At 39.5% G+C, this 22,066-nt stretch overlaps 1 protein-coding gene and 1 non-coding gene across 2 annotated transcripts; one reads left to right on the top strand and one right to left on the bottom strand.

The window, feature by feature from the left end:
* Positions 1–4,683: 4,683 nt before the first annotated feature.
* On the bottom strand, positions 4,684–7,802 carry LOC144707720 (Sec14p-like phosphatidylinositol transfer family protein). Its single transcript, XM_078580951.1, has 6 exons — positions 7,261–7,802; positions 6,866–6,961; positions 6,550–6,726; positions 6,052–6,150; positions 5,686–5,931; positions 4,684–5,160 (listed from the first exon to the last, which is right to left on the bottom strand). The coding sequence occupies exons 2-6, from the start codon at positions 6,929–6,931 to the stop codon at positions 4,939–4,941; spliced, it is 810 nt and encodes a 269-aa protein (XP_078437077.1). The 5' UTR covers positions 6,932–6,961; positions 7,261–7,802; the 3' UTR covers positions 4,684–4,938.
* LOC144708182 (U6 spliceosomal RNA) lies at positions 6,258–6,361 on the top strand. The gene has a single exon (XR_013582716.1). It is a non-coding gene; the product is annotated as a U6 spliceosomal RNA (small nuclear RNA).
* Positions 7,803–22,066: the final 14,264 nt, after the last annotated feature.

Here is a 22,066-nt window from a genome sequence, read left to right as displayed (position 1 = left end):
ATTTTACTATTGTGGCACACACAAAATCTGTCTCATGTCCTTTATACAACGATATAATTTTGTTCCTAATATATGGAATCATATGTATTATTAAAGGTAAATAAATTTTTACAATTTTTCCTAGGTATTTATTTCTTAAAAGAATAATGTTAGTTTAAAATCATTTATAACTAAGTGTGTTTTTTATTAATTTTAAAAACATATTATCATTAATATTTTGGTTGTGATAAAGGGTCATGATAGAGTTGCATTATTAGATTTTATAGGCTGACTTTGTACTTGAGAAATTGTTCTCATTGTTGCATACATATATTATTGTATATTAAACATCTTTATTTTTATTTAAAAAATTTCGTTGAGTTTGTGTTAAACATATTTTATTGGATTTCATACAATGGATTATAGTGATATCTCTGGTCTGATTCACTTGTACAAAGCATTTTTTAAAGACTTAAGTGCAATTGGAAGATTATATGAACATACATAGATAACATTGTTGCCCAATTTTTCATAGTATTTGCACAGCGTGAAAAATCTACAGTGAGTTAGAGAATGTTATTGTATTCAATTTAAAGGTTCTATACATATGGATATCTCATCTGAGTTGATCTAGTTGAGTGAAAGAACTATTGCCAAAACAAATGGCTCTATCATTTCTTTTTCAACTTATAAACTTAAACTTGGGCATGTCTAAAACTCAAACTATTGAGAGGCCAGGCTAACTAATGAATTATATTTGTTTTGCAGTCAATTGGACTACAAAAGTGGGTATACATGTATATTGATTTATCTTCAAGCCCGATCCATGCCAAAATAAATCATGGAACACTAATTTCAATTATAAATACAGTAACCCCTCACTTTAACAATCTCATATATGGCAAGACCAGCCCCCATTATTGGGTTTTCAGCTGACATTTACTATCCAAAATAATTTATGCAGTGAAAAGACGCAAAGCCAGATCATTAGATGATCATATCACCGTAACACATAACATATTTCATTATCCTTGATACATCAAATGAGTCTCTTTAAGTTGTTCACATGTTCGGCCTCTAGACCCATTTGTTGGATTCTTTGCCTTGGTTCATCCATGAAAAACATGGTTTACATGATGTGGAAGTGTGTTAATTGATTCACAATTGATCTATGAAATAATACATCGTATGTACCTTATGGGAAACTTATTCCACCCTTGAATTTTCCACTCTGAGATTGTTCTGAAGCCGTTCACGTGCCCGAACTCCAGAAGTATCCACACGATCATGTTGGCCTTGGACCTCCACTTCTTCTTCTTCAACTCTTCTTGAAAAACTTGAAGATCTTCTCACCATGAAGAATCTTTCCTTGGTTGAGTGGAGAAGAGAGAAGAATGGAGAAAGGGGGGGCTGTCAAATCTGGCTCGCCTAGGTGCTTGAAATGAGTGCCCCTTCCCTATTTATATTTTAATTAAGTTTTTCTTAAAAACACATAAATATATTCACCAATGCTCCTATGATATTATGTATGTGTCCCTCTAGGTCCATGTATAATTCTAGTAAACAACTTTAGTGGCCCGATAACAACTATATCAACATATAAATTAATTAACCAAGGATTAGTTGAAATCAATCGACAGGTTAAGTTTTCGGGCCGTGGGGTGCCAAGAAACACCTCGTGCTCTAGAAGATACTGAGTAGTGTCTGAACTCTCTCATGGAACCTTTAACGTCATCAGTTACCGTATATGTTTAATCCATCATATGTGTGCGACTCTTGAATGACTTAGGGTATGGGTTAATCGTCAAACCCTAATCCATCATTCGATTAGTATTGATCCGTAAGGGGGATCATTGGAGAACTCCTGTCCAATATCCTCACTACCCTGGACAGGAATTTTCTACATGGTCTTCCTTGAATATGTCTCCTCTTATACCGAGGACGTATGATCCCATCTTGACCACTCAATCATCTTCATGAGCTTCTTATTACATTTGGAATCCCATGACTAAAGGCTCGTAATTCGTAGTCAAAATGTAGTCGTTCATCCATGAGCTTCTTACTCCACCACTCGTCCATATGTATCCGCCTCATCTCCTTCACCGCTGGCGAAGACAAATCTGCAACTCTTCCCCCATTCCTCTGCTTGCTTGCATGTATCTGGCCCATGTCTATCGCAATTAATGGCAATACTTTTTAATAAACTTTCAAGAGTTTGCTTTATTTTCAATTTATTGGTATTTCAATTGAAATTTTAATAATTAAACTATAAAAATTATTAGTATTTTTAATTATAAATTTTCTATAAAATTTGAAAAAATTAGGTTAACTAGGATAAATATTTTCTCATCATTTTATAATTATTTTAAATAAAATTTCAATAGTTTTATTTATATAAAATTTATTATTATTTTAATAGAAAATTTTATAAAAGTAAAATATTTAAAATTTATTAGTATGAATTATAAATTTCTGGAAAATTCTCCAAAATTGTTCTATAAAATTTTAAAAAGCAGGTTAATTAAGGAAAATATTTTCTTATCATTTATAATTATTTGTAATAAAATTTTGACAATTTTATTGTATTAATGTATATTTACTTTCTTAAATAAATATCAAAATTCAAAGAAACTAAAGCTAAAATCCACTTATTCAATACTTTCTGCTTATGTATTTGACCATTATTCAATATTCTCCATATGCTTGAGAGGAAAATTATAAATATTGTTGCATAAAACAAATGCGATAAATGACATGTTTAACTCAAATTTCAAGATTATTAAAATACCTCGTTGAATGGATTTGTATGAATCCCCCGAAGGGTTGTGCATTGACTATGACTTAAAAATTCCAAATCATGGATTTCTTTATAATATATATATCTATGCTATTATACATAATTTATTATGAAATTCATGAAAAGGTTTAAGGCCATTAGAGTCATTAAATGGACTGATGCATAAGCTTAGAAGGTCACACATAAATGGTCTTTTGGATGTCGAAAGATATACATAAAATTTAAACGTTTTGTGAAATATTCTTGTTAAATATAAACAGGGAGAAGTTCTTGAACAAAGTTTGCCCATGTTAGAATTCTTTTGATGCCTATCCTTCTTGTCCCTTCTCTCCTTGGATCCGCTCCCAATGTGATAGGAATGGTGAGAAGTCAATGTTGGATTGATAATGGGGATCATAAAGATGGAGGATAATCAACATGTCACCAATCATGTAAATACATCTAGAGGATGGGCACCTGAGCACTTCAGCAGGTCTCTGTTGAGGAACCAATAAGTAGCGGATCTGACTTGCGCCAAAGTGATTTAATCATCTGGTTTAAAGGTTCATTTATAATTCTGTTATTCTTCTTGAATTGCATGAATCATCATGGGTTCATGTCAATTATGACCCTGGAGCCCAACAATATATCCCCTATTTAAGAATGCTAATCATCATCACAGGCTGATTATAAAATTGATTATTGGGCTTTGACTTGTCTATGTTATTTCTTATATTTTTATGACTTTGAGAGAGTTTAGGCAAACATACTTACAGGTTTATCAGGTACGTACTTTACAAATTATTCCATTGATTAATAACTTTCTTGTGAGAGGACTTGCACAGAAGGGACATGGTCAGTTACATATCGAAGTTTTTTTGTTTGGAGCTATGTTTGGGTACATGGTGATTGTTAGTACAATTTAGTTGTTAAACTTACATCGGTGGAATATTTTACTACTGGGAAAAAAAAAGATGTTACCTCTGGTCGAACGTAGAGGCAGAATAGAGAGCCACGGCCCAGCTTTTGAAAAACATATTCTCAAGGGAGGGAAGCATGAGGGAAACATAGAGCCTTCGCATGGGGAATGAATTTTAGTTATATTAAAAAAATTTCTTGTCAAAAAATGGAGGTAAGACCCTCTACCCATCTAATTTATTCCAATCGCATAACCAAGTTCAGTTCCCAAAATTTGGAGAACATATATATATGATACTAGGATGGTAATACTAAAACTCCTATCATTTGTCCTATCCTTGATAGTATGCCAGGTTGATTTTGGAGTTGGTTTCTGGAATGCCACATAAATACTAATCGGTATTGAAAGTTGAATTTGTCCTCTATTATGGACCTACTGGTTGTAGTATCTTACTGAGCCTTATTGGATCTTTGACTTACTATTAAGAGCACTTCCCATTGAGAATTAAACCATCAGTTTATTGCTTCTTCTTTCTATGGACATCTTTTACAGTTATAATTGTTTTAAAATAGTATCTTATTGTACCTAGTAACCAAGACTTAATTAATGCATATGTTTCCTCCCTTGCTCATAAAGAGTATTGCTTGGACACGGAAAATTTTTCCTACATGCATTTTATCTCCCTTTGTCCCATGAAGTTCTAATCTTGATGTCATTCTCTCTTACCGATGATCAGCATCAAATTCATACTTCTTAATAGTCTTTGGAAGATCCATACATCTATAATCGTCGGATGTGTCAATGGGGACTAGGTAAATAACTTCGTTTTTTATTGTCTTACCTTATATAGGATAGTTAGGATATTAACCTACTTCTCACAGACCCTTTTCTCCATTTCATTAGGACAACTAAGAAAATCCAAATATACCTTGTCTAAGATAGAGACGCAAGAGCAATGGGTGAAAAAGAGCAGGTTATGACAATTTTCAAAAAAGTCTGCAATCTAGTGTAACCAGAAATATGAATCAACGGATGAGATCCAATCTGATTTGATAATAGGTAAGAGTCATAATGATTCTACGATGATAAGAAATCATTGACATTAGACATTTGCTAGAATACAAAAAGCTTAACTAAGCAAAATATTATTGGGCTGAACTTGGACCTGCGGCATTTCTGAGAGGCTAACTAAAGATAACTTTTTTGCAGTAACAAACTAAAGAGCAATGACAGAGGATGCGTACGCAGTCTATTGCTGAATGTGCTAATTTTCGAGTCCCCAAAATATGGCTTTTTTGTGGTCATCCTTCTCCATAAACTCAGAGAATTCTTCATGGTCATAAGTTATATCCCTCTTGCCTCCAAACTCCACTGGTAATTGCTCAAGATCAAAGTGCATCTTCATGAGTTCCAGGCTTCCTTCATTCTTTGGGTAGACAAACTTCACCTTCTGGAATGTCTTCGGATCCAAAAAGTACTTGACCATCTGATTCCATTATCATGAAAAAAACAAATCCAGAACCATAATATTAATTAGAAAAGAAGGATTTGACAATATCTTCGGAGAAAATCACGAAATCAACAAGCATAAAAATCAAGAAAGACATAATTTCCAACCATCCAGAAGGTCCCAGATATTTGGAAAAACATAATGAAATAAACAAGTATCAATAAATCATGAGGTCACAACCTCCCAGAAGGTCCCATATATATGAGAAACCTTAAATTAAAAAAAGTATCAAATAAATTAATAAAAGATATGATTTAAGCCATGCCGCGGGTCCAAAGTATCTGAGAAAGCTTAAATAAATTAACAAGTATCAATAAAATCAAGAAATCAATTTACTGCAACCTTCCAGAAGGTCCCAGATATCAGGGAAAACTTAAACAGATAAAAAAGTTTCAATAATTCAATAAAGATATAATTCCAACCTGCCAAAAGTTCTCACATACCTGGGAAAACATTTAAGAAATAACGAAATATAATAAATCAAAAAAGTATAGATACAACCTTCCAGAAGGTCCCAAATATCCTGGGGGGATCATAGAGAAATGCAGCACAAAGCCTTTCGGGATAATGATTCTGCAAGATGTTGGCAGTCTCCCTTGCAGTTTTGATGGGGACAGATTTACTAATTGACCACCCAGTAAAGTCTATCAACCACACCATCTGCTCCAGGCCTGGAGGAAGGTTGAATATTGTGCTCTCTATCAAATAAACCAGGTGTTTGATCTGGTTTTCATGCGATGATGTGTTCTACATCAATAAACAAAGAACCATCAGATTTTCACAGATTGCGAAAAACTTAATTTATATAAGAGGAACTATCAGACATAAGTCATTTGAATGAACATAAGTAATTTATATAAGCCGCACCTGCTTTCCTGGTTTCATGATGAGGACATTCCGCCCCTCGCGATCTTGGAAGTCTGCCCTGTAGACTTTCCCAGTTTTCCCTTCCGGAGCCACTTCGTCCTGGAGACAAAGAGTGATCTAATCATTTTACTCTATTCATTCAGGAAATCAAAGCATAGATAACGTATGATGCAACAATTTATGTAGTCAGCCCATCATGACCGGGAGTATCCCTTTAGATAGATTAGATAAAATTGGAAAGATATAGAGAAGATTAGCAAGGCCCCCGCGCAAGGATGGCACCTAAAATTGAGAAATGCTCCATTGTAACAGTAGTGTGATATAATCAGCTACTTATCTTCCACAATAATCATGAATACTACCTGACACATTAGGGCATATTCTACAGAGAGATCAATTTGTGGACACAGTATATTGAATAAAATCCGGGTCAGCCAAAAATAAAATAAAATTATGTTTAAGTAATTCTCTTTCAAGTCCCAAGGCAGCTTAGCCTACCCATTGGATTTCCTCTGGTCTATAAGTTGATCTCCATTTAAGTGAGTTCTCCAGCATCTTCTTGGCCTTATGAACATCCCAGTTTCTTGCCACAAGATATCTCCTCAGACTTGCATCAGTGCAATACTGAAGACTGCGCCCAGAGATGGGACCGATCAATTCTCTCAACTCAAGAACCTGAAGTCAACGTAAATACAAAGAATTAAGAAAAAACGAATTAGGAATTGCAATAATATGAACCAAAACAAGATGATAATCTATCTGGTTGATAGAAATTTTTTTTTTTTTCCTGGTTGATAGAAATTTAAGGGCCTACCTTATGATCAAAATCTTCGGCATCACTTTCTTGATCAGTACTGCTGCTTGACCCCCAGTGAAACATGATCAAGAACCCTTAGATCTCACGAATAATCTATGGAGAAAAATGAAGATCAGGGGAGATACTTAGCATAGGACTAGAGAATAATTTAAAACTAATGATATCGACAACAAGATAGAATTCATTCCGTCGCCATCCCCATTCAGAAAATCGAGTAATCTGGCAGACATGAGTTCATTGTACAGAAAAAAAAATTCTAAAAGATTCAAGGGTATCAATCAAACGGAGAAATCGAAGCATTAGATCTATTTTATTGAAAAGAAAAACAGAAATTAACGTGCAAATACTAAAAAATACTAGAAAAAAATATAAGAACTAGAAAGATAAATTACCGGGCTTTGGGAGCGGCCTGAAGAAGGGTTTTTCCAAGATAGAGACGAAAGCACTACGATTTATAACAGCGACTTTCCCGGTCGAGGAGGAAATTTCAAGGACCCACTTGTCCAGGGAACAAGTTTGAATCGTTCTCTTCAAAATCCATCATTGAATGTCCCTTTCGGCATACGGCTTCTTCCAAGTAGGAGGAGACTAGGCGAACCCTGATCTTGAACAGAAAGCAAACCCTAGACCACAGAGAAGAACAGTACCGACCAATAATGGCGGAGCAGAATCGATGGAGATGACTACACTCCACGATCGTCGAATCTTCCGCGATTTCCGACAGAAATGGAGTCAGACCGGCGATCCGATCGGATTGGATCGCCGTTGATCGTCGGCTACGGCGCGGCACGCCCCAATAGGGATGAACAAGGCGGATGACGATAATTTAACGAGAGGGATGACGAAATATAACTAGATGGATAAGGAAGTGAAACTATATAGATGACGAAATATAAGTAGATCGATGACGAAATATAACGTGGTGGATGACGAAATGTAACAAGATGGATGACGAAATAAAATGAGATGGATGACGAAGTATAGCGAGATGGATGATGAAGTATAACAAGATGGATGATGAAGTATAACGAGATGGATGACGAAATATAACGAAATAGATGACGAAATATGACGAAAGGGATGACGAACTATAACTTGATGGATGACGAAATGTAACAAGATGGATGATGAAATATCACGAGATGGATGACGAAGTATAACGAGATGGATGACGAAGTATAACGAGATGGATGACGAAGTATAACAAGATGGATGATGAAGCATAACGAGATGGATGATGAAATATAACGAGATGGATGACAAAATATAACGAAATGGATGATGAAATATAACGAGATGAATGACGAAATGTAATGAGATGTATGATTAGGGAAGGACACGGTCTGACCCAAGCTCGGTGTGACCGGACCTCGGTCAGCCTTTTTAGGGCTGACTGAAAGAGTCGGTCAGGTCTGGTTGGCACGTTGAACTGGACCGTATACCATCTGTATTAGTATACTGCATAATTTTATTCTATCATTCTGTCTCTCTCTCTCTTGCTCTCACTCTCTTATTCTCTCCCTCTCCCCCCCTCTCATTCTCCCCCTCTCGCCTTCTCTCTTTCTCTTCATCTTTCCCTTTCCTTCTATGCTCCTCTCTCCCTCTCATTCTCTCTTGCCGTCTATCCCTCTCTCGCTCGTTCTCTCTCCCTCTCCCTCTCGCCCTCTCGCCCTCTCGCTCGCTTTCACTCTTTTCCGCTCACTTTTCTCTCCCTCTTATTCTCTCTCCTGCTCACCTTTCTCTCCCTCTTATTCTCTCTCTCCTGCTCACCTTTATCTCCCTCTTGCTCTCTCTCCCTCTCTCCTGCTCTCATTCTCATTCTCCCTTCCTCCCTCTATCTCCCTTGCTCTCTCTCCCCCGCATGTGTGCTACTATTAGTATCGATATGTGATATCCGCTGTCGGAGATCGCAGTATCTGTTTTCCCAAAAATTAGGAAAGTGGACGATATCGGATTCAGCTATCGATAATGGATATCGTTATCTCTTGGTGAACGGATAACAATCCTAGATACCTTTAGACGGCTCTCAATATCTTTTAGCAGCTTACGATATCGAATACGATATGAAAACGGATAACAAATATCGTGTGTGAAATTTTAGTTTTTTCACTATCAACCAAACTAGATATTTAGGCTCAATTGTTACCTAGTAAAAAATATTGAAAATATGCTAGATAATGGACAGTGTATAAAATATGATAATGTAGATTGAAGAAACATTGATATTAACATAGAAAATTCAACCAAACATATACTATAAAAGTAAAGATGGTAAGTAAACATAACAATTACTATTTGGGGAGATTGAGGCGGCGTATTATTTCATTCCACAAGCCATCATTTACCCATACTTGAGGCTTGGGGTGATGGAGGTAGCCTTCGATAGATGTTGCGGGTGACCTGATAGTGGACGAGGTTAATCACTGTCGGGGAAAAGTTGTAGTGGGTCCGAAAGATGTAGTCAGCTCATGGCTCAAAATACATATCACGGCTCACTGGGATGTATGGCTCGGCTTTTCAACTCCTCTCCCTCTCTGTTGTGAAAGTCCTCAAGTTCAAGCAAAATCTGAGGAATTATTTTTTTTAAAAAGAAAGTGGGAATTTTGTGGTAGGCATTGTTAGTACATCAATTTTGGTACAAGTTAATGTTTATTGAATCTAGTGAGGGCATCACACCTGATTTCTTTCTTTCTATATATATCTCATTTGTCTAAGTCTTGCGAGAAAGCAACCTGAAATGATACATCCATACATTCCAAATCCATCTCTTCCCCTTTGAGCATTCTATATTTCATTCGTTCTTATTCCCTCACCCATGTCATCACAACATTTGATATTCTGTGCTAACAGGGAGGCAGATAATGTCTAGCTTTTATCGTATAGTAGGAGGAAACTTAGTGGAGAATTTCAACATAAAGTAGCCGCTACCCGGAAGAGAGTGACCTTGATATGCGAGGGGAGGTCCACCACTTGAAGAGTGCAGTGAGGAACCTTTTAGATCATAGTGTAATATCTGGAGAGAAGTACATCTTTCTTTCTCTCATTAGCTCTACCCGAACCAAGAGGGATGGCACCCATTTTCCAAACAAGGTGAAATCCAAATTGTCAAGGGGAGTTCCTTTTGAGATGTTATTGATATCTGTAACACTTCATGCAGATGAATGAGGGTTGATGGATGAAGAAGTAATCTAAAGTAATAATGGTACATTGCTAAGGGACTAGCAATGATTTAAGTGGGGGGGGGGTATGATAGCTTGCAAATTAACATGTTTAATTGATGAATTTTACATTATATTTATGTGTTTTAATGACCATATTTGCATGTTATCATATATAAATGAAGATAAATGACTTACACTTTGATTTTATTATTGTTTCTAATTTTTTATTATTTTTTACATGGTATTTAACCTCATTTCATTTAATAAATATTTTTTACAGGGCCTTAAATACTTGGCTAAAGTTTGGTAAGGGAATTCCTAATTTTTCTGGAATTTTCCATATTTTTTATATTTTTTTCTGATCAATATTTAGCCAAGAAATTATCTTATGAATTTAAATAATACATATTTAATATATTTGGCATTTTATAATTTATTTACACATATACCATGTGGCATCCACGTCATTCGCCCGAAATTCGGGCGAATAACTGGATGTATTTTTTTTTAAAATAATAATGATAGAGAGATAGAGTGTTATTGGCTCATTATGTCATCGCAAATCGCGATGCCATAATGAGCAAATCATGAGCTCAAAAGAAATTATGACGTGGCACGGTTGGCGAGAGAGAGGTACCATTTTCATTTTTTACTTTTATTTTTCATGCAATAAATGCACTCAGAGAATTGATCTCCGCGTGCATTTATTAAACAAGAATATTCCTCGTACCGCAGTGGGTTAGCCGCGTGCATTAAATACATGCGGCAACCGACACATGTTTATAGAAAAACGTTCTTTATTTATTATCTACGGCGTCGATTCGCCACGTGCATTAAATGCACGCGGAAGTCGACGATGCATGCATTAAAAAATGGTGGTAATCTCACCACTTTATTGATTCTTTATTCTAAAGGGGGCTGACGAGGGTGACGTGGCATTTTGTGAACCCTTTAATTGCAGGAATCATTCTCTAATGATTGCGCTCTGCGGACGCGCACAACGACGTGCCAGAACGTGATCCGAGAAGGCGTAAAATGAGAAAAAATGCCAACCAATCAGAAAATGTCATTTTTTGAGATATTTTGAAGAGAGATAAAAGATCTAACGGTTGAGATTAAATGCCAGTAAAATGGCGATATCTTGAGTCTAGAAGTCCGATTGAGCTGAAATTTTGAGGGCATGTTTGTCTTTTACCCCTCTATGATCCCTACTGTTGGATCTTTAAATAGAGGTCTGGAAAAAGGTAAAATTTCCTTTTGAAGCTCTCCCCAAGGATTTGGCTAGGAAGGACACAAGAGTTGCTTTGGTAGTCGACAGATCTTGATTCTGCATTCAAAGTTGTAAGTTTCTGATGTGTATTTTGAACTTCTTCTTGAGAGATTCTAAAACGCCTTGGCATGGGCGAAATGTACATGCCCTAGAAGTTGTTTTGAATAAAATTAGCATTGCAATTAGAGTCTGATTCGAGATCTGATTTTTTATCTTTACTTTTAAATAGATTTGGAACAATTATGCATTTTTAGATTTTTAAATTCGGGTCGGATTTCACTCTTCCCCCAAATTCTTCACTTTCTCTCTCTAGGTTAATTCATCTATTTTCTCGCTCTAGATTTCAAAACCGATTGTTTGGAAATTTAATTCAATATATAAAAAACCTAAATATAAAATTTCATCCGAAAATTTATTCATCTTGAAGTCCAATTTCAAAAATCCCTTCTTGATTATTAAATTCCCAATTTTAATTCATAAAAATTGTCTTAAAATTTTATAATAATTGGGAAATAAATAATTCGAATTAATCTGATCTTATAATTAAAATTATCCTATCTTGAGATTTTTGACCGAAAATATTTAAAATCAAAATTAAGTTTTTACTTAATTTTGATTAATTAAAAACATCATTAAGTATAATTAAGGTCTATTAATTGCAAAATTAATTCATTCTTGAATTAATTTATTAAAAATTGGATAAAATTCTTGCTTGCTGCCTCCCTATTGTTCGACTCCTTGCTTGCTCTATACTCTGTATTTAGTGATTAAGGGTATTTATAAATTTTATTGTATAAGTCTAAACGCTCAATCAACGACGTATTCACACACCATTTTTAGGCTTATCACTCTCCCTCTCCCTCTCTCCCGCTCTCTCTCGCCCGCTCTTGTCCTCTCTCTCTCCTGATCTTAGTCTCCCCCTCTCTCCCTCTCATTCTCTCTACCTAGCTTCCCATCTCTTTCATTGACACTCTCTCCCTCCATCATTTTCTCTCACCCTCTCTCCCTCTCATTCTCTCTCTCTCTCTGTCTCTCTGGTGGCGACGACGTCAATGCATTGACATTGGACGCGTCACCACCATCATCTGAAGTCAACACGACCGTTGAAGACATGCCACCATTGTCACCAGATCAAGTCAACACGCCAGCTTCAGTCACGTCTCCACCTGCGCACACCCCCTCATGCGTCTTGACACGTCGCCAAAGGCAGATCCAGAATTGCCCCATGACGTGACACAAAATCACGTCGTTCGTCACGTCGCTCGTCTATATTTTTATTTCTTTTAACTGTATTTTCTCTTTCCTCCAAGGCCTATATGTATAGGCCAATGTTTCAAGAAACACTTAGACAGTCATTATTCAGGAATTGAGTTTGTTTTAACTCTTCTTGGAGGACTGCCCTAGCCTCCCTATCCCCTCTTTCCCTTTCCGATCGCTGTCGACGCCACCATCTACTTCGTCGCCGCCAGCCACCATTCCTTTCCCTCTTTCGTCCACCCTCTTCCTCTTCCTTCCCTACTCCCTTCCTTTCCTTTTCTTCTCCCCTCGCCTTTTCTCTTCTTGCATCCAGGCAGTCCGGCGGTCTAGTCACCAGGCCGCCTAGCGCCCAGCGCCAGGCCGTCTCACGCCCAGCGCCAGGTCGCCCAACGCCGGCGCTTGGCCACCTAGCACCCGCGCGCGAGGGCACTCTGCGCGCAGGCGCCAGGCACCCCACGCCCAAGCGCTTGGCCGCCCTGCACCAAGGCCCAAGGCGACCCCGCGCCAAGGCGCCAGGCACCCCACGCCCATGCGCTATGTCGCCCTGCGCTAAGGCGCAAGGCGACCCCACGCCAAGGTGCCAGGCACCCAACGCCCAGGTGCGAGGCCGCCCTGCACCAAGGCGTAAGGCAACCCGGCACCAAGGCGCAAGGTAACCCACGCCCAGGCGCCAGGTTTCCCACGCCCGCGCGCAAGGATACCCTACGCCAAGGCACAAGGCAGCCCCACGCCCAAATGCCAGACCGCCCCACACCTGTGCGCGTGACCTACCTACGCCCAGGCGCGAGGCAACCCCCACGCCTAGGTGCCTGATCTCCCTATGCCAAGGCGCCGGCGCCCGCACACGCTTACCCTGCTGGCGTCCGCGCGCGCCAACCGCACCAGCATCCGCGCACGCCAGCCCCGCCCACTCCTGCGCTCGACTGCATCCACTTAGCAGCCACAATCCATCTTCCGTCTGCTTTCGGCACTCGTCCATCACGATCCTCGCCAGGGCCGCTCAACGCCCGGAACGCCCAGACATTTCATCTAGTGGGCCATACAACGCCCGGACCGCCCAGTCGCTTTACGACCAGAATTTTCGGCATCCTCAACACGCACTACGGTGTTGAGGTACGCCTGAACTCTTTCAGTGTCGTGTGTTCTTTGTCCAGTGTTCCACGAGGATTCTTCCACCGTCATCGGATTTGATTTGAATTTCTCTGTCCTTCCGCTAAAATTCTTCCTCTCGTGAAATTTCCGTGACGTGAATTCGAGTATTGGATTTGGTGCTTCGGCATCGTCGCAGTGGTTGAAGACAGTACTCCCGCCCTTGACGAGGAACGGGGCTGCACCACCATCATTTCATCAGTTTTAGGTTTTCGAATTCGACCGTGCGAACTTTGTGGTCTGTTTTATTCCTCTTCCCAACCCGTCTAGCCTCCTCCACCATCATTGTCATACTCGTCACCCTAGTCATCTCTTCCTTAGTCGTCCTACATCATCCACCCCTCGTCGTCATTCACGTCTCCCCTAGTCATCCTACATCACTCTCTCTCTCTCTTTCTCTCTCTATCTCTTTCCCTATCTCACTCTCCTCCCCCCTCCTCTCACTTTTTTTTCTCTCTGACTTGCACTATCTCACACTCATTCTCTCAAGCTCCCTCTCTCTTTCTCCACTCTCTCCTTTTCTCACTTTGTCATCATCTCCTTCTCTCATTCTCTCCTGCTCTTACACTCTCCCCTCTCATTCTCACATTCTTTCACTCTCTAAATATATTCCTTGTACTCTTTCTCTCTCCTTCTCTAACTCTCTCATTATCGAACACTACTCTGGCGCTAGATGTGGCATTTTATATGAAGTTTTGTAAGACAAGTTAGTTGCAGTGATTTCCAAGTCAACTTGACATTGAATTTCACATTGACTAGTCTCAACATGACTGACTGAGATCGGACTGGACCAAACTTCAGGTCTAGGTTTAGGTTTTTTGGTAAAACCTGACCGAGACCAGACCATGTCTGTTCCTATATATATAACCAAATAGGACAGCATGAGGATGCATGGCAAAATGTGACCAGATGGGTAACAAAAGGTGACAGAGAGAATGGGATGGATAACAAAGATGACTGGACATGACGGATGATGAAATGTGACAAGACGGTTAATGAAGGGTGGTGGAGAGAAGTGAAGGGTAACCAAAGGTGACAGAGAGAATGGGATAGATAACAAAGATGACGTGACATTACGAATGATGAATGTGACAAGATGGTTAATGAAGGTGGTGGCAAGAAGGAAAGGGTAACAAAAGGTGACAGAGAGAATTGGGTGGATAACAAATATGATGGGCCGTGACGGATGATGAAATGTGACAAGATGATAAATGAAAGGTCACAGAGAGAATGAGATGGATAACAAATATGATGGGACATGACGGATGATGAAACTTGACAAGACATTTAATGAAAGTGATGGGTAGCAAAAGATGACAAGATGAGACGGGTGACGAAGTGGGGTAGGACAGTTAGCAGAATGTGGTGGAGTGAAGGGATGGTTAAGGTAAATACGAGATGTGACCGATGAAAATATGTTTCAGGACAGATGATGAAAGGTAATAAAATAGGATGGATAACGAAAAATGACCAGATGGAACGGATGTCTAAAGGTGACTAAATGGGATTTATATTTTAGTTTCTGATTAACTGTCGCAACTGCCCGTGAATTGGTGAATAGAAGAATGTGGATTGAGGGAAAAAGAGGAAGAGTATGAGTGAGAGTGAGAACAACGACAAGAGAGAGAGAGGATGAGAGATAGATCATGAGAAAAAGACAGAAGGAGAGAGTTATTTTTTTCTAACATCTTCTCGACTATTGTTGGTAGCTATCTATCATTTGTCACTTCATCATCATCCAAGATAGTTGTTAGGTCTCCCCTCCTCGTTATGTGACAGAAGATGTTGGAACGGAGTTTGATGACAGAATGGTCTGGGAAGAGGATGCGTTCTGTTGTCCTCCCCATAAATGATGTATCAAGTTCCATCAGCCGCCTGCATATCTGTCCATGAATCATAAAGAAGTCGACGCGATTGATGAATCGATCAATCATTCCAAGGAACCACTAGGTGTAAGATTGTCAATCTGATGAAATTGAATGGATATCCTTTTCGTTAGCCCGTGATAGAAGTATGACTGTATTCAGTTGTCATCATGTTCTATTCATTCCACTCAATTTTGGGTGTTCTGATGCCGGATGCCGTCGGGGCGTCGTTCGGTCGTCACTGAGTATGACAGCTCAATGTCGATGAAGATGATGGTATCAGACTACGGCAGAGGATGTCGTCCGACAGTGAACCCTACGGTAGGGAACTACGATGAAATGCAAAGTGCGTCTACTTATGGTACGTCCAAGCGCCAACATGCAATGAATTCTGACTCTCGAGAAACCGATGGAGTCGCCCGGTGGTGGGTGGTTAGTCCTCCTAAGCCTCGTCCGAAGGGGCCGAGGATGCTACGCCGCCAAACAGGGTATTCCCTGCCAGGTGTTACTGACACGGGACGGGCAAGCCCAACTCGTACCAAACAGGTAAGCCACTCTAGATTTCGCGTGTTTTCACTTGTCCTGTCCCGCTCACCTACGTCTACCCGAGCGGGGTGGAGGTAATACAAAAGTGCACTGAAGGAAATAAGAGACGGTGGTAGAGGAGGCGTACATCGTCAGTATCCACTGACCGTCAATCCTGGCTTCGTGCGTTCGTTCTGGCGCGGCAATGTGGGAGACGGGGTAGCTGGTGCGCGGTTGAGTGGGAGATTGATGAGTGGCTGGTTGGGCGATCGAGCGAGCGGTGATGGCGACGTCGTCGGGCATGAACGTGGATGGTGGCCAGGCTGATGAAGACGACGGCGATGGCTGCTAGGGCGCCGGCGGTCTTGTGGCAAGCACGGGCATGCGGACCGGCCGGGTGGTGAGACTGGCGTGACCAGCGCAGAATACCACGCGCGGACTTTTGGGTGCCGGGCGTAGAGACGGCGATGACGTCAAGGGTAGACAGCGGCCAAAACATCGGTCGGACACCCGGCGGCTCATGGACGCGGGGGGGAGTGTGAGCTAAACCTCTGCGGATGCGATGGCGCGGTACAAGCGCGGAGTGTCAGCGTCGGTTGCAAAGGGGCACGGAGCGGCGACAACTGAGGGTGGGCGCAGTGGCAGCGAGAGCGGCCGGTGATTCTGGGGCACGCCCAGGCAAGCGCGCAACTGGGCGGTGCGGCGTGGCGTCGGTGCAACGCAGTAGTGTCTGGTGCAACGTGACACGTCCGGGCGAGCACGCCGAGAAGTGGCGTGGCATGGTGCAAGTGCCGCGCGGGCATCAGGTGAAGCAGATGCGTCCAAACGAGCGCACAGTCGGGCGATGCAACAAGGCGCCGGTGCAACGCGGCAGTGACCAAGCGCACGATCAGTGATGGACGTGCGCAAGAGGGGTGGCGAGCATGGGAGTTTAGCGGCGGTGCACGCACCAGGAAAACGGAGCCGTGGTGCGGAGGGGCAAGCGGCGGCGGGCGGCGAGCGGACTCGCTACCCCCGCGCACACAGGCGACGGCGTCGGGCGCGAAAGGGGTCGGGCGATGGCGGTTGGAACCCCGCAGTGGTGTTCCCCTCTTCACCCTTCTTCCTTCCTTTCTCTCCTTCTCCCTTCATCTTCCTTCTTCTCCTTCCTCGATTGTGAGCGGCGACCCTTCTTTCAGAATAAACTTCCGTGAAAAAAAAGATAGTCAAAAGAGGGGTCCGTTTTAGGGCGCCCATCCTGTCCCTTGGGGGGTTGGGTGGGCCTTAACACAACAAGCCCAAACCAAAAAGAAAAAGAAAAGAAGGAAAAAGGAAGAGAAAAGGGAAAGAAAAAATAAAGGAAGAAGAGAGGGGGGGGGAGAGGGGATTGTCCTACCCCTTTAGTGGTGGTGGAGGGGAAATCCTTATAGGTTGGATTTCCCCTCACTACAATGAGTAAGGTGAGGTAAAATAGGCGGAGAACGAGAGATAAAGACGACAGAAAGGAAAGAAAACACGGGTGAAAGTCCAAACAAAAACAATGAAGGAAACAAAGATAACGATCCTGGCACCCGGGATATTTGAATCCGGGCATGCGCGTTGTTGCTTTGGCTTGCCGTGTGGGCTGGACGCGAACTGGCGGTGATGTCGATGACGAGTTTGACGTCTCCGAAGACGATCCTGGGGGCTCGAGCTGCGTCGCGCCATCATGTTCTGTCCCATGTTCTGATTGTTGATCACATCGGTTGCTGATCTATCAAATTTATGAGTTAGAAAAGGAGAAAAATTAGAAACTAAGACACTAATAAGGAAAATTATACATATTTACTAACATAAGAATAGAAACCAAGATTGTGATAATAGATATGAAAGGATATGAGAAAAGTTATTGTTAGTTTAGGTGGCCAAGGAATAACCTAAGGGGGGGGGTGAACTAGGTTCTTTATTTATATTATATTTTTATTTTGATTAGCCTAGGATTTTTCTACTTAAGAAATGAGGTAGGGGAAATGAGAGACATAGTTATTTTTTTAGACAGCTTAGGCTAATCCTTAATGCTGTTTGGGGGTATCCGTCTCAAGGTGATGATGTGCCCTAACCAAGTTTGTGTGAATGCCCCCCGAGTAAATTACTTGGAAATAGGGCTGAATAAAGATACCAAGAAAAAAGAAAAACTCAATAAAGCTTTGTCGTCCTCAACACTCAAAGGCTTCCACAGAATGGCGTTGCTTAATCTACTTCAACTTAACTGCCAAAGCCTTCTTCTTATGGCCGCCAAAGCCTTAACCTGAGTGATCACAAAGATCTAGAAATGACAGTATGTTTCTGAATAATGTATTATCCTCAACAACACTCAGTATTGATAACTACTCAAAATAGTATTCAAGACAATGATCAATTTTAAGTATTTCAACAAGAAAAAATTTATGTCAAAATTTTATTAATTCAGAGATAAAGATTCATAAATATAACTATGAATTCCCTTTAGTAATACCTCCTTGTTTGTGATCGTTCTTTCTTTAGTCCTCTTCACCTCCACATTTTTCTTTGGATAAAATTTTCGATTCCCATTTGACCTTTGATGCTTAAAACTCCAATATCTTTTTCAATCCTGCACCAAATACAATGATTCTACATGGAACGGTTTCGTAGCACAATTTTGCACAACTATTATCTCACACAAAGTATTTAAAAATCAGAAAAATCTCCAGAGATCAATCTTTCAACGTCCTTTGTTTACTGCTCGATTCCTCCGTTTCCAACTTTAAACCCCTGTAACTTTTTCCAAACTCAACCAAATGATGCGATCCGAATTTCTTTGGTTTTGTATGGATATTAGCAACGATTCATATGTTGAATAAAAGCTCAAGATCAATATAAAAACTCTGCTAAAAATTATAAAATTATCACAAGGTCGAGGATGTGCGTAGTTTGGATCCCAGCCTTCTTTTCCTTGAATCTTGAAATACCCTTCACCAAAAACCATGATTCCAAGTTCTATGGACTTGGATTGATGTTAGCAAAAAATAATCTCGTCAAAAATGCCCAAAAACGGTTTAAAAATTGCTCCAGGAACTGAGAGATCTCTCTAACTTTTGGACTGCAATTTTCAAAGGGCAAGGAGAGGGGAGTTTGAAATTAGGGCTCAAAACTCCATATATGGACTTGGAAATCTGAAAGGGCATAATGGTAATCTATCAAAAGTCCAACAGTCATATTCATTGATTATGATTAAGCAATATAAAATAATAATCATTTTAATTTTGATTTTGTATATTTTCAATTTTGTCATGAATTCAAAATACTTTCAGGCGTTAAGAGCAAAAACTAGCGGTTATGCCAAGGATACCCTTAAAGTTATGAGATATGTTTACCACATCATTTAAATAAAGATATCACCATTGGATAATAATATCTTAATGTAACTAATTTTCATTAAATCATCAATAAATTCAGCCTTAAATACTCGAAGGCAGTAATGAAGATTTTGAACAAGTTATTCAACAAATCAAATGAAGACAAATTTACACAAATACCTGAACAGTGGTAAAAATGATGTTTATCTTCATGTCATAAAATTACGAGTCCTAAATACATGAGTTGACTTGTTCAGTGTATGGTCAAACTAAGTGACCTTTTAATATATCTAATGCTCTTATTTTATTTTCACATACAATCAGTCAACTACTTGACTGGGGGCCTATTGTGATTTGATCACAACCCATATTGAGGCATGCATCACTTTGAACATTCATAAAAAAACACATTAAGGCATTGTACTAAAATACCCTTAAAGTTTAATCTTCAGTTTTTTTTTGGCTAAGAGATGGGTAAAGATGACCAATGATGCAACATAGTAAGTAGAATAAAGAGTGAAAAGAGACTAATAGGGATGATATTTTTAGGAGAGGAAATACTTTTTATATTATTTTTAAGTGAGAGGTGGCGGACATGTGTGAAGAAAATAATTATTTACAGTACTATAAGAAGGATATTTATTTGGGTTGATAGTAGAATATAAGTACCTATTTTGATCATATCAAGAGAAAAGAAATATCAAGAATAGAAATGTTAAGATGAATAATAAGAAAATTTAAAACAATGATGATGTGAATTAATGGACACAGGGCAGATATTCTTAGCATAGTGATAGTGTAGATATTTGTATATACTTAGGTATTAATTAGGCTAGTATTTAAATAAAATTGGAGAAAAAAATAAAAAAATGGAAATGATGAATTCCTCAAAGTGTTAGATGAAATATCTCAGTGCATTTTAATTCAAATTTCAATTCAAATGAGTTTAAATCAACCCTTAACTAGAATTCAAGTTTAACAATCATATAGATGAATATCACAATACCTAGGTCACCCTGATTTCATGATTCAAAAAGAAAGGGGTGCTGATCGCTGCCCTCTAGCAATGGTGTTCTTGTTCGCATTGTGTTCTGCACTGGCATAAATCCTGATGCCCTACAGCTATTCTATTAACTTTATGTTCTCTCTGAGAATTCCTTTGAGTTTTCATGACTCAGTACCACTTGCTGAGCATTCTCTTGCCCTCTCCAATTTTGGAGTTCCAAAACGAAGGGTGGCATACACATGTTGATTTTCTTTAGGGTCCGGACTGTGCGCCATGCATATTAGCTTTGATATCCTTCTTTGGGGATATCTTATGACAAGTCCACAATTGAATCACTTTGCTCCCCTTTTTGAAAACCTCAGTTTGAATGAGGGAGGTGATGACCAAGGGCAGAGAAGGGAAACTTTACCCTGGTCTTCTTATCTTCTTAAAGGAGAAAGCTAATGGTTGTGATTAAATCGGCCATGCCGTCTTCTTAATTGATACTCCATCATCCTGAGCAGCCAATACCACTCAATCACAGTCTTTAAAACCTTATATCCCAATCCTCGTCAACCACTTCCAACCAGCCACTACAAAAGAAGATAAAAAGGTTAGGAATTATAACATTACCATCAGATACTTTTTTCAAAAGATTGGATGGGTAAGATTATAATACATAATTTAACTAGCCCTTTTATAAGTGAGCTTTTGGCCAGGTCGTCTTGGTGCCTGATTTTTTTTCTTTCTTCTGTTTCTTTAAGCTCATAGATCGTCCCACGCTTTAAGTGCATGAATATACTTATTGATTTCATATCAAGTAGAAATAAAATGGTTTTAATATAAAATATCAGATCTTTCTAAAGATAGAATATTAGCTGACCATGTTCACATGCTGTTTTTTATGTATGGCCCCCCTAGTATGCATAAGAGTGTCATGCTAGGGCTGGCCTTGGGTATAAATAGGACCCTTCTCATTTGGTCTCTCCCTTTAGTGGGCTCTGCTAAATGGCCACTGACTATGAACTTCCTATTATGAGCCTCTACAGAAGTCTATGATTGAACATGAATTTCTTCTTGGTCAGATAAGGCCCCTTTTAAGTCTTGTTTCTCTGTTTTTTTATGTTCTTGCATTTTGATATAGCTAATACAAGAAGTAAGTTTGGCAGATGATTGAGTTTTCAGGAGAAATGTTAATCAAAATGAAATCAATATTTGAAATTTAAACCATTGATTCACGAAGCAACAAATGTAGCCATTTCATGGATGGATGATGATTCTTGAAAACATAATTGTTAAATGAATGTACAATAATATAAAATACTATAAAATAACCATCAATGCATGCATGAATTTCTGTTGGTCAGTCTTGTATGGTCTTTGTCTAGTCCCCGTCTGGCCAGGTTGACTTGAGCATGAAAAAGTAGAAAAGTCAAAATTTGAAAAGAAAATTGATGCGAACTTCATGTATAGGAATAAATTTACTAGAAAATAATAAAATGTAAAATCCATACTTTGAAATTAAAATTTCTTATTAGATGCTGTGTCATGGCATGAATTAGCTCTATGCAATCATTGCACCTCATCAAATAGAGCATAGCTTGGGTTTTACGTCTCCACCTCAACTTAAAAGAAGTATAAGCACACATCA

The sequence above is a fragment of the Wolffia australiana genome, chromosome 9 (assembly GCF_029677425.1).
Source record: "Wolffia australiana isolate 7733 chromosome 9, ASM2967742v1".
NCBI lineage: Eukaryota > Viridiplantae > Streptophyta > Magnoliopsida > Alismatales > Araceae > Wolffia > Wolffia australiana.
Note: the sequence above shows the minus strand (reverse complement) of the source record. Positions and strands in the feature narration are given on the sequence as shown.

Excerpts from the sequence above, each read along its gene's own strand:
- LOC144707720 (XM_078580951.1), bottom strand. The coding sequence starts at position 6,931 with ATGTTTCACTGGGGGTCAAGCAGCAGTACTGATCAAGAAAGTGATGCC. Across the intron at positions 5,932-6,051 it reads TCATGAAACCAGGAAAGCAG|AACACATCATCGCATGAAAA; the intron begins GTGCGGCTTATA and ends TTATTGATGTAG. Across the intron at positions 5,161-5,685 it reads TATTTGGGACCTTCTGGAAG|ATGGTCAAGTACTTTTTGGA; the intron begins GTTGTATCTATA and ends TAATGGAATCAG.